This window comes from Solanum stenotomum, chromosome 4 (genome assembly GCF_019186545.1).
Source record: "Solanum stenotomum isolate F172 chromosome 4, ASM1918654v1, whole genome shotgun sequence".
Lineage (NCBI taxonomy): Eukaryota > Viridiplantae > Streptophyta > Magnoliopsida > Solanales > Solanaceae > Solanum > Solanum stenotomum.
In genome coordinates this window covers 62,920,498-62,933,767 of record NC_064285.1, presented here as the reverse complement: position 1 = coordinate 62,933,767, position 13,270 = coordinate 62,920,498, and the positions used below count along the sequence as shown (strand labels likewise).

At 31.8% G+C, this 13,270-nt stretch overlaps 2 protein-coding genes across 2 annotated transcripts in view; both read left to right on the top strand.

Moving 5' to 3' along the window:
• The first annotated feature begins 327 nt into the window (after positions 1–327).
• Positions 328–1,566, top strand: LOC125861654 (probable WRKY transcription factor 27). Its single transcript, XM_049541509.1, has 3 exons — positions 328–785; positions 861–974; positions 1,125–1,566. Exons 1-3 carry the CDS (start codon positions 328–330, stop codon positions 1,564–1,566), a joined length of 1,014 nt encoding a protein of 337 aa, XP_049397466.1.
• Positions 1,168–13,270, top strand: part of LOC125862136 (chlorophyll a-b binding protein 5, chloroplastic) — a 240,617-nt gene continuing 228,514 nt past the window's right edge. Inside the window, exon 1 of the mRNA XM_049542138.1 lies at positions 1,168–1,174. The gene's annotated coding sequence lies outside the window, so the exon portion shown is untranslated. The remainder of the gene's footprint in view (positions 1,175–13,270) is intronic.

Sequence of the window (13,270 nt, the reverse complement as noted above, 5' to 3'; positions counted from 1 at the left end):
AAAATAGAAAAAAACATTTATTGTACATTAACTGCAAAGTAAATGCGGACGAGCCGGGGTAGGTAGGTACCCCTTTAAGTTTCTCTATATAATAAGAAAAAATGGTTCACTTTTCTTCATCTATTTCTAATTTCCTACCAGCTAAAACATTTTTAACTCATCTATTTCCTCCATAAGCTAGTCCCTTCTTTAGATCCTTTTTCCCTCTCCGCTCTTGCAGAAAACATCATTAGTTTCTCTCATAAGCACATTTTTGAATTTTTACGATTTTCTTTCTCTTTCCCCATTTTTTGCGGTTAACTAGATATCATTATATATAGATCTAAAATGGGAGAAGATGATTGGGATAAAAGTGGGGTGGTAAAAAGTTGTAATATTAATAGACCTAATAATGATGTAGCTCCTAACTTAGGCATGGAGACTTCTCCAAATGATGTTTCGAATTATTTTGACATACGTTTAGCTTCTGAAATGACTAATTTTAATGGCTTATCTACAGTTTTCTCTATAGATTTTCCAATTGCTCATCAGGAAAAACCAAATGATCAAGTCAAAATCATGAACCAAAATGGTAACCAAGAGTTGTACTTACATCCCATTCAGCCAGCTCAATTTATCCAACAAAGCTCTTTTCTTCCATCACCAACAACAATAGTGTGTATGCCACCAATAACTACAACACCACAAGAATTGATTGATCAACAAAAACACCTTGATATAAGGTCTAACATTTATCCCAATGTCACTTTTCCCATGAGGAATCCTTCGATCCAAACCACAACAAGGTAACCACTCACCCTATTACATTTTATGTGTGTCTGTTAAGAATTTTGATTTTAATACTTTTGACTTGAAATCAGGAAAAGTCAGTCGAAAATGATTACCTATGAATTGTTGCAAGAGGAACTCACAAATGATATATGGAGATGGCACAAGTGTGGTCAGAAGCATATTAAAGGTTCTCCATTTTTGAGGTTCGCTCTTTTCACCATTTTTTTGTTATAGAATAACCTGTTCCCTTATGTTCTCAACTTTCATAACAAAAAGTAGTAAAATTTATTAATGGTGTATACACATGACATTTGTCTAAAATTGATTATCGTTTTGTGTATATGACATAACAGGAATTACTATAAGTGTAGTACATCAAAATTCTGCGAAGCAAAAAAAATAATTGAGAAAAGCCCAAAGGGTGAGAACCTTTTCTTGGTGTCCTATTCTGGTGAACACAACCATAATCTACCCATGAACCGTAGAAATCTTGTTGGTTGCAACACTAGTTCAAAATTCAAGCTTCCAAAAGGCATAAATATTGTGCCCAAAGCATCAATGTTGAATGCATCATCGTCCTCTTCCAAGTGTGCTAAGCGTTCAAGAGCTGTAGCTTCTCCAATAATCCCAACTATGCCTACACTTGAAATCAGGAGCAAAAACAAAATGGCTGATGCGGCAGAAAAGAATAGAGGTGATGGTAAAGAGGAGGTGAACATGAATGAAGATAATATGATGGATTTGAAGAACTCCAAGGAATTACTGCTTCCACCTAATATGGAAGAAAATGAGTAGAGGAATTTATCATTTTCCCCTATCCACCAACTCTATTTGTCAACGTATGTGGTCTTCTAGTCATGTTTATGTTTCTGTTTTTAGTGTGGCCATTAAAAATTATAGGTTTGTAGTTTGATATGTTTAACAATGTACGTCATAGAAAATGATGCTTCTCTAGATAACTAGATATGAACCTTTTTTGGTTTCGTTATTTTCTGTTGTTCTTCAATTCATGAATTTAGTCCTTGTCGTAAGGTGTTGTTCAATTTTCTCAAATAGTTTTCTCTTTAAGAAAAGTCATCTCACTTAGTTTTTACATTAAATTGTACATATATATCCGTTCAAACGTTAATCATGCTAAATATTTTGGTTCTTTTATTTTTTCTTCTTGTTGTTCTGAAAATTATGAAATCTTTAAAACATTGTAGTATGACCTCAAGACCTCTCATGATTACGCCTACACAAGTATTGTATTATTTATACTATTATGAAGTATTCATCCAAACATATACTTTACATTAAAGTTAATTTATATAAATATCATTACTGATATATTATGCATTCATTAACCATTTTGAAAGATTTTTCACACTTAAAAAATAAATTTATGATATTGTGAATTAGTATTGATGATTTGAAAGATAAATAAGTAAATGTTATAATCTGTTAAATTATATTTGTTGGTATAGTTTTATTCTATCATCAATGATTTATAAATATCTCAACTGTCACTTTTATTTTCTTACTCTTAATTTTTTCTTTTGCCAAACGACACATTTAAGGTCATTTTTATCTTTGAGCGAGGAAACATGGGTCAAATATAAGTCTTCAATGTTGTTGGGTATACCATTGAATATAATTCAATCCCTATGTAATCTTTATACAAAAAATGGTCTAAAATATCCTTGAACTATTGAAAATGGTACAAAACTATCCTCTATCCATCTATTGGCTTCCAAATACCTCTGTCATCCACCTATTGGCTCTAAAATACCTTATCATCCACCTTTAGGTCCAATATTGACCACTTTTATAGGGGATTATCATTTTTAAAAAAAATTAAATTTGTGGTGACCATCTATTGGTTACAATTTAATTACTTAAATTAATTTACATACCTACCCATTACTGATTATATCCGACCCAAATTAACTACACTCAGTCAAGTTAACTACACCTGACCCAAATTACATTGACTCCACCGATTAAAATAAATATACCCTTCATTACAAACATTGCACTTCCTTTTCCAATCATCTTCTCCAATATATTCACCTACAATTTCGAATAAAAAACTAGTCTTTTGAAATAATGTGATGTTTGAATTAAATATTTATAGTGTTATTTATCATCCTATAAATAGTTCTATATTTTATGAATTCTGAATTTTAGAATAAATAAGTTTATATTGGGTTCTAAATATATATACATGCCAAGTCAACTTTTATGGGTCTTAAATACAAGCTACTAAAAGAAATATATATACTTATCCTTTTCTCAAAAGAGAAGGTTTCAAATTTCTATAGATTTAGGATCTCTCCAGATTATATTAAATTAATTATTATATGATCTTTTTAAATATGATTCTCTTTTATCATATGATTTATTGTATTGAAATTTATTTTATTAATTTCTGCTTAGTTATCTCAAATCTACATGTTTTGGGTTATTTATAGTTTGGTCGAGTCTGTCAAACCCCTCTTCATCACAAAGAGACTTTTGATGGGAGAAATATCATTTTTGGAAAAAAGACCCTTCTAAAATAGGGTGATACATGTGTGTATTTAGTGTTTTTGAGATTGTTAACGAATATATTGGGGAAGAAGGTTGGAAGATTAAGTGAAATGATTGGAATAAAGGGTGTATTTTTTTAATTGGTGGGATAAATGTAATTTGGGGCAGGTGTAGTTAATTTGGGGCGGGTGTAGTTAATTTGGGTCAGGTGTAATTAGTAATAGATAGGTTTGTAAATTAATTTAAGTAATAAAATTGTAACAAATATATGGTCGTCACGTATTTAAAAAATTTAGATAATCTTTTATAAAAGTGGTCAATATTGGACTCAAAGATGGATGACAAGATGTGGATATCAGGAGTATTTGAGAGCCAATAGGTGAATGAAGGGTAATTTTATAACATTTCTAATAGTTTAAGGATATTTTAGGCCCTTTTTCCAATCCTTATATATAATACTGTTACAAATTATGATAATTGATAGAAAACTTTGCATAATTAATGCACATATGCATGATTTGAATGTTGAACATGTTATTACTAACTAGTTTCAACAAATGTACGTGAGCGTTAATGATTGAACGTGGATATTTAGTCATTATAATTGCACCATACATATACAATTAATTGATAATTTACCTTGAAGGTTTATACAACAACAACTGTCACGATCCAGGGGTACACTCTAGACATAACATGGCATACAAGACCCGAGAGGCCTCATATAAGCCACATAGCTTTCATAGTCAAGATAATAGAAAATCGATAAGATTAAAACATTTCAACAATATCAAAGTCTTTATAAAACGAAGTGAAGGTCTAATACACTTGTCTCAAAAACCATCTAGTACAATAGAATCTTAGGACACAACCCATACAACAATGTTCACAAACTAAAATAAAAGAACATAAAGAAATAATGGCCAAATCCTCGAATGCTATGAGGCCTCACCAATCTTCAATTATTGCATCTACTAAGGATCCTAGCCACGGGGATGAGAGTCGAGATCGCCGGACCCTACATTTGGATAAGAAATGTAGGCAAGAGTATGTGTTAGTAGAAGAATGTACTAAATATGATAACTTGCACAAACATCAACATAAACATAAGAGTTAGACAACATAAGTCATAAGGCATAATCAATACACATAATATATCATTTTACATATAAGGAGTACTTCTTGAAGTAACCTCAATTCATCCTTACTCATCATGGTAGGCAAACTCAAGCAACAATCCAAGCTTATCACCTATCATAACATATCTTAGCTTATCTTTTATAGACATGGGGAATCACCTCTTTCCTTCCTATAAAGGCTCATGGGTATTCGCCTACTGCCTTATATAAAGGATCATGGGTAGTCGCCTCTTGTCCAACTTACTATGGGATCATGGGTAGTCGCCTCCATGTCCAACATCATGTGACATGGGTAAGGTTGGCAAGGGGACGGGGACGGGGACTGGGGGACGGGACGAAGGGGGACGGGACGGGACGGGGGACGGTTCTGGGGGGATTTTGGGGGGACCGGGATTGGGGGGACAAAAATAAGTCCCATCCCGTCCCACTATATATACGGGATGGGACGGGTTTTGGGGGGACGGGACGGGACGGGACGGGGGATTTTTTATTTTTTATATACTTATTTATTTGTATTGAAATTATATGTTATTGAATAACATTTTTAGTTTATTTGATTTTTTTTCAATAACATTTTTAGCTAATAAATAATGCTTAAGTTTTCAAATTTCAAAATTCAAATTTCAATTTCAAATTTCAAATTTCAAATTTCAAATTTCAAATTTCAAATTTCAAATTTCAAATTTCAAATTTCAAATTTCAAATTTCAAATTTCAAATTTCAAATTTCAAATTTCAAATTTCAAATTTCAAATTTCAAATTTCAAATTTCAAATTTCAAATTTCAAATTTCAAATTTCAAATTTCAAATTTCAAATTTCAAATTTCAAATTTCAAATTTCAAATTTCAAATTTCAAATTTCAAATTTCAAATTTCAAATTTCAAATTTCAAATTTCAAATTTCAAATTTCAAATTTCAAATTTCAAATTTCAAATTTCAAATTTCAAATTTCAAATTTCAAATTTCAAATTTCAAATTTCAAATTTCAAATTTCAAATTTCAAATTTCAAATTTCAAATTTCAAATTTCAAATTTCAAATTTCAAATTTCAAATTTCAAATTTCAAATTTCAAATTTCAAATTTCAAATTCAACTTTCAAATTTCAAATTTCAAATTCAACTTTCAAATTTCAAACTTCAATTTTCAATTTTCAATTTTGAAATTACAAATTTGAGAAGTTCAAATTTGTCTTTTAAATATTTTAAAGTAATTTAAACTTGAAATTTTGATTTTGAAGAAAAGGCCCCAAAAAAGGACGTTATGTGCAATACTTTGAATTTTCCTTTTTTTTTTTTTTTTTAATAATCTAGGTGTTAGTTGATGTATTAAAGTTCCATTTTTTAACATTTGTTCCTTATTATAAAATTTTGTAATAGCTAGTTCTCTTTTTATTATGTTCAACTATTTTCAAACAAATTAGTATATATGTAAATATGTATGAATATATTAAAATTAAAATGCAAGACAATAGTTATATAAAAAAGACTTAATAAAGCCTTCAAATTTATTCAATAAAATCTAATTGCAACTTAGAACTTAGAAGTTACAATTTACAAATATTAGTGGAGTAACTAATCTACGCAGCCACCTTCTAGGAAGGGTTCTGTTTCAATAAGTTCTCATATGTAAAACTAATATTTGTTACAAATATTAGATGAGTAACTAATTTACGCAGCCACCTTCTAGGAAGGGTTCTGTTTCAATTAGTTCTCTGATGTAATCTAATATTTGTATTTTCCTTTAAAATTCAATTCTAATTGTCGCATCATATCGACGGTAACATCCTCCGGTGTTGGCAAACTTGCTAGAAACTCTTGTGACTCTAATTCATCATCACTAGATCCAAGTACCGCATTAATCCAAGCTTCTTGTTTGGAACTTAACTTTGGCAAATTATCATTTCTCCTTTCGGCGTTGACCCAATCTCTAAATAAAACTGATATTTCCAAACTGTCTTCCGCCAATGAATGTCTATGATCGCCAAGTTGAAACCTTGCCGCACTAAAAGCAGCCTCTGATGCAACTGATGAAGCTTGAATAGCTAGAACATCACGAACCATTTTGCTTAAAATTGGAAATGCAACGCTCCGCCTCCTCCACCATGCTAATAAATCTTCATTGCCATCTTCGTCTTCCACTGTTTCTAAAGATTGATTAAGATATTCTTCAAAATCATCACGGTTAGTAGAATTAAGACCAAGAAAATCTCGCATATAACTTGAAATTCGAGCTTTACTCTGAGGATTAGAAGTTTGACCAACTTCTTGAGTATTTCCTGTAGTTCTATATTTTTCATACAAAATTTTTGCTTCTACTTTTATGCTACACTTACACAGTTGACTAGTTGGATTTATTTCCGGTGAAATTTCTAAGGTATCATAAAAAGTGTCAACAAGTCCCTGCACACCTTGTAATTTATAGTCAGGATGAAGTAAAGTAGCAGTTAAAAAAATTTGAGGAATAGGAAAAAAATATTTTTAAAATTTTTCAATCATACCTTCAATTGCAACTCTAAATTTTTCAATTTTTTTGTATTTAGAAAATTGAATTGAAATAGCACAAATATTTATTAATACTGATGAAATAGTAGGATAATAAATTCCAGAAAACATGGTTGTTGCATCATAAAAAAGTCTTAAAAATTCTAATAGTTCATTACTTTCTTCCCAATCTTCTTCACAAATTCTGTCTAATGGGTCAGCATTATGAGCATTAAACACCATTTGTATGGGTCCTCTATATTCGTAAGCAACTGAAAGCATTTCGTAAAAAGAATTCCACCTTGTTTTAATATGTCTTGGAATTTTTCTTGGTGGCAAATCACATAGTACACAACGCTCATTAAATTCCCTAATTCTAGCAGGTCTATTAGCATAAAAAATCCAGGCAACAGCATATTCAATTTTCATACAACCACATTCAAATAATGAAATACCATCTTGTACAACTAAATTTAATACATGTGCAACACATCTAACATGAAAAGAATTATCATCAATTGGACATAATCTAGTTTTTAACATACTAGCAGCGTTTACATTATTAGATGCATTATCTAATGCGACAGACAATACTTTATCTATAAGCATGTAATAATCTATAACACTCAAAATATTTGAAGCTAAATATGCACCAGTTTTTTTCTCTACACATTCTTTATAACTTAAGATTCTTTTTTGTAAATTCCAGTTATGATCAATCCAATGTGCTGTAACAGTTAAATAATCACGTCCATTAACACTACGACCCATGTCCGAAGTTATAGACACTCTACAATCTAATATGCTAAACACACAACGAAGATATTGACAATGTTTACCTTGATATACAAAAACATCAGATTTAACAGTATTTCTTGAAAAACCTCTATAATTAGGATTATAAGTTTGTTGAATATATTCAATAAAACCGGGATGTGAAGGAAAACTATAAGGTAAACCACAAACAGAAACCATTTTAGCTAAATTTTCACGATCTCTTTCCTTATTATATTTACGTTGTGTTAGTGGACCACCGGGGTTAGAAGGATCTAATGTTCCTTGAACCATGTTAGAAGCCCCTACCGATTCATTAACATTAATATCAAAATCATTAACTGGAATTCCTTTTTTTCTATTGGCTAATGATTTAGCTTCTTTATATTGAATCGGCACACAAGATAACAAATGTCTATTTAAGCCCCCCGTCCCACCTTGACCTCCACCTTGTTTATGTTTAAAAGGTTGCTTACATTTATTACAAATAGCAATAGAATTTTCCTTATCTAAAGTCATAAATTGCCACACAACAGAAGTTTTAGGGCGTTGATACTTCACCTTCTCCCTTGTAGGAGGTATAAGGGGTGGGCGTCCATAATTTTGCTCCGTTGAATTTGTAGTTTCATTTGGAACATTTGTCACCGGACTAGTAGGTGTATCTTCTAATTCATCTTCTCCCGAACCAACTTCTACTTCTTCACCTGAATTTTCATCAAGATAAGGATTATCACCATAAATTTGTTGTAAAAGTTCATGATCGAGTTGAGCATTTGAATCAATATCATAAGAAGTATCATCAACATAAGTAGAATCATTTGTATTAAATCTAACTCTAGAAGTACCACCACATTTACTCTTATTTTTTTCCTTACTACTTTTTTTAGTAAAATTAAATAATCTACTAATGGCACTTGGTTCCTTCTCTTTTCCTTTACCGGTATCTTTTTTGTTAGAACTCATATTTAATTATATGTAAAGTATAATATAAAAATAATAATAACACAAAAATTAATGACGAAAAATAAAATATAAATATTATGAAACGAATGTACCAAACGTCTGCGTTAATAGCAGACGTTATAACCGATTCTTGAAGCTTGTAGTTTGTTGTAACTTGTAACTTGTAATTTGGAACTCCAATATTTGATAGCAAATATAATATGAAAACTTAGATATATATATTATGATATATAATATGAAAACTTAGAATTGAAATATATGTATTATGATATAATATGAGACTTAAATGAAATAAAATATTGAGATTTGAGACTTAAGATTGAGAGTTGAGACTTGAAAGAATATAAAAAATAGATGAGAGAATATATAATTTTGTAAGAAATAATAAGGGATAGAGGGGTATTTATAATATTAAAAGTGGGTTAAAGTGTATTTATAATAACTTGAGGGTTTAAAGTAAATTATTAAAAGTAGGGGTGGTAGGGGGTGTTGGTTGGGGGAAAAATCTGCCAAAATATCCGTTGGGGGGGCCCACTAGCCGTTGCCCAACGGATAGAATTTAAAAAAAAAAAAAAAAAAATTTTTAGGGGATCCCGCGAACCGGCCGGTTCATTCGGGCCGGGTCGACCGGGACCAATGGGTGAACCGGACCGGTACCGGTCCCCTATCCCGAAATCCCCCATCCCGCCTTCTTCAAACGGGACCGGGTCCGGCGGGCCGGTTCTCGGACCGGTCGCGGGCCGGGGCGGGCCGACCCGGTCCCCCTGCCACCCCTAGACATGGGTACTCACCTCCATGTTTTTCTATAAGGATCATTGGTACTCGCCTCCATGTCCAACATCATTATAGGAACGTGGGTAGTCGCCTCTTGTTCAACTTCAAGGAATAAGGGTAATCGCCTCATATTATATTCTAAAGAATATGTGTAATCACCTCATATCCTTCTCATTTAGAGGTCATGGGTAATCGCCTCTAGCCTCATCATTTTCTTAGTCTTTAACTTAGATTCATTTTAGGTGAGCAATCCTTTCAACCTAGAATCATTCAATGTGAGAAAGTCTTTCACATTCATACATAAGCAAATCAAGTGGGGAACTATCCCTTTGTAACATCTCGCAATTTGAAATAACTAGGAAGAAGCTTATAATTGGAAATAGTCATTTTTGGAAAGAATTAAAATCTGAAAATTTGTTGAAGTTGCCATTTTGGCCAAGTTAACACTTGAGTTGCCATTTTGGCCAAGTTGAATGTTAACTATTAAACATTCTAAATTATTTCATTAGTTAAGTTGAGTAGTGTGCTATTGATCTTTATAAATATGCATGTAGTCTTCCGCTGAGTTAGTAAACCAGGCCAACGGTTCGCTTCAGGCCAGCAATGGTCTTCGAGTGCCAGTCCCGCCCAGGGTGTAAGCTCGAGGCGTGACACCCTTCCACAAAAATTACAATCAACAATTCATAACATATGCTTCACTCTCAAAGCAACTTATATCATAATCATCATATATGCTTTAATATCAAAGCAATTCATAATGTACCTTATTTATCCTATAACAATACACCTAAATTCATAAATTCTCCTTTCTTGGATCAAAACCCACTTACATCAATTTCAACTTAGAAACATGGGTTAAGCATAGGTACATTTAAATTCATCCTAAAAACATGTAATCTTCCCAATTCATGCATAAACAATCATAACCCAATCAATTGGATCAACATTCATAAAGACCCACAACTTAGAAGAAAACCCTAACTCAAATTGGGGAACTTCTACTTTTCAATTGGAGAACTTAGGGGCTCTATGGATGCAAGGATTTCATGGATGAATAAAGTCATCATACCTTACTATCAAAGCCCACAAGCAATTGGAGAATGGAGACTTGACCTTGAGCCCTAACTTCAATCTTCTTCTTCAAGTTATAGAGAGAGAAATATTTGGAGGGGAAGAACTTGTTCTTATTTTTAGGAATTTGAGAGAATCCCTTTAAAATTTGGGGAAATTTGGGGTAAAACTCTTATATAGGTCTTTAGGTGAAGGGTAAAACAACAAGATATTTAATTAAAATAATCTGAAAAGACCCTGAAGTTCCCGACTTAAAAACTGAGATTAAGACCCACTGAAGCTCGCCAAGGGCCACTCGGCGACTCGTCGAGTAAGTCTTTAGCTCGCTGAAAATTAAAGTGAGCCAGCTCTAGGACCTAGTCAATTAGGCGATGGGGGATTCACCGAATGGAACGGCGAGCTCGATCTAGCTTGCCTAAAGTTACAGCACACGACACTCAGAGATCAAGACAAAAAGGCGAGGGGGGGCACTCAGCGGATCGCCAAGTCATTCGGCATCCTCGAGCAACTTCGCCGAGTGGTTGCGAAACGAATATATTTCCCTTTTCTGAATCTGAGGTGTTACAACAACATTTCTAATTAAATCCCACAAAGTAAAATCTATGGATGGTAGAGTGTATGCAGACCTTACAACTACCTTGTGAAGGTAGATAAGTTGTTTCCGAGAGACCCTCGGCTCAAGTGTATCAAACTCAAGTAAAAGAAGAAGAAACCAATGAAGAAATCATAATGGTTAAAAAGAGAAGAAGTGTAAAGTCAACAAGAGAGACAATATTAATGGTAGAATAATGTGATAATCATAATACAATAAACAACATATGGTAATAACTACAAGGGCACGACTAGGCCTACAAAAGACACTAAACCTTCGCAAGGCAAGACAACATACTATCCCTACTATCCTTCAACCATAATATGCGACCCCCACTCCTTCCTATCTAAAATTCATGTCCTCGATAATGTTAATTTACTTGATAATGCTCAAATGTACTCTATGAAACCAATTAAAAGAGACAGTGATCGTCGTCTATAAAAATACTGAACTAAGAGATCGATCGGTAGGGGCCTACTGGTTCACCGTCCCGGTAAGAAAAAATGATTCGAAATATGTAGAATTTATAATTTATTAGAGACAACTAATTGTAAGTTTGTTACTTGGTATGTTTTGGATTTTATCAATATATTAATAAAGTCAAAGGCTCATTGAGTCTTTACCTTTCTTAATTTCATTTTTCATAAAATTAGTATATCTTCAGTTAAATAATTTTAATCACTTTATTTAACCATATATTAAAATTAAATTTGTAGTCACCATAATAAGTCGATACTTGAAAAAATAATGTTAACAAATATTACTGAAATAAGTATTGACATTAAAAAATTAAAAATACTTTTATTTAGTATATATTATAAGTATATAATACAATATAAATATTCTACTAAATATGTAGTATATTGTGTGTATATTTAGTATAAGTGTGTGTATATATATATGCGTGCGCGTGCGCGTGTGCGTGTGCGTGCGCGTGTGTTCATGGTATATATTATAAGTATACATATAAATAATAAAATGTAATCAATCTATTGTCATAAATAGTTATAATTATTTCAAAATTAAATATATAACAATACACTATATTAATAATTGACTCTCAAACTTTCGAATTAATAAATGATGATTAAAGAAATAGCCCAGTCTGTTAGTCCACCAAACCGGAACCCGCCTCATTTAACCTGATACACTTATCTCATGAGTCACAATCCGGTGTAATTTCACTGAAATCACTATGCAGTTCGAGATCGAAGGCCCATTAGTTGGGAGCTCGGTCCGGCTCGGTAATTCAAAACAATAATAAGCCCGATCCGACCTAGTTAACAGGCTTAATCTAGCATGCATCGTCACTCAATCTTGTACACTACCTTACAAATCTTAATTGGAATGAAATATTCTATGCATATCTTGGTTTTCTTACTCTAAAGTGACTAGTGGACCATTTTGACTAAAGTGATAGAAAAAAGGGGACCCAAAAAAGTGCTGGTCAACAAGTCATATTCTAAGAGCTCGTTTGATACGTGAGATATAAATAATAATTTTGAAATAATATTTGAGAATAATTTTATTTGATATTTAATTTAAATATTAGCTAATCTCAAAATTATTTTATTCATTATTTATATTTAAATAGTGAAATTATTGTCCTATACAGAAGATGCAATAAAATAAACTCATGAGATATTTAAACTCCCATGAGTTGGCTATTTTGTAAGAGACTTTTTTTCTTCCTCTGAGGTTAAAATTTTGGTTTACACATTGTTGTTAAAAAATGTAAGGAAGTGATAAGTACTCAATTCATTTTTAATAAGAGGTTTTAGATTCAAGTTCTAGATATATAATAGGCATGGACCCACCTTTGATTAAAAAAAAAAGTCGTATCCTTCAAAGTGAGACTTCACGATGTAAATATGAATTAAGTTCTAAAATAAATATTAAACACTAAATGAGAAATTAAAAAAGAAAAAACTCAAAAATTTCATAATTTCACTTTATCATTTATAAAAAGATATTTTGATAAAAGAATAACAACAATAATAACATATTCAGTAAAATCTTATAAATAAAATTTACGGAGAATAAAATATACACAAATCTTATTATTACCTCACGAAGATTAAGAGTGACATTAGGCATGAATTTTGGTGGGCTGACTAGTTGGTCCTAGTAGATACCTTCAAGTGTGCAACCTCTTTGAAGACCATCATTTAAGACCTAATTAAAATTTATTAA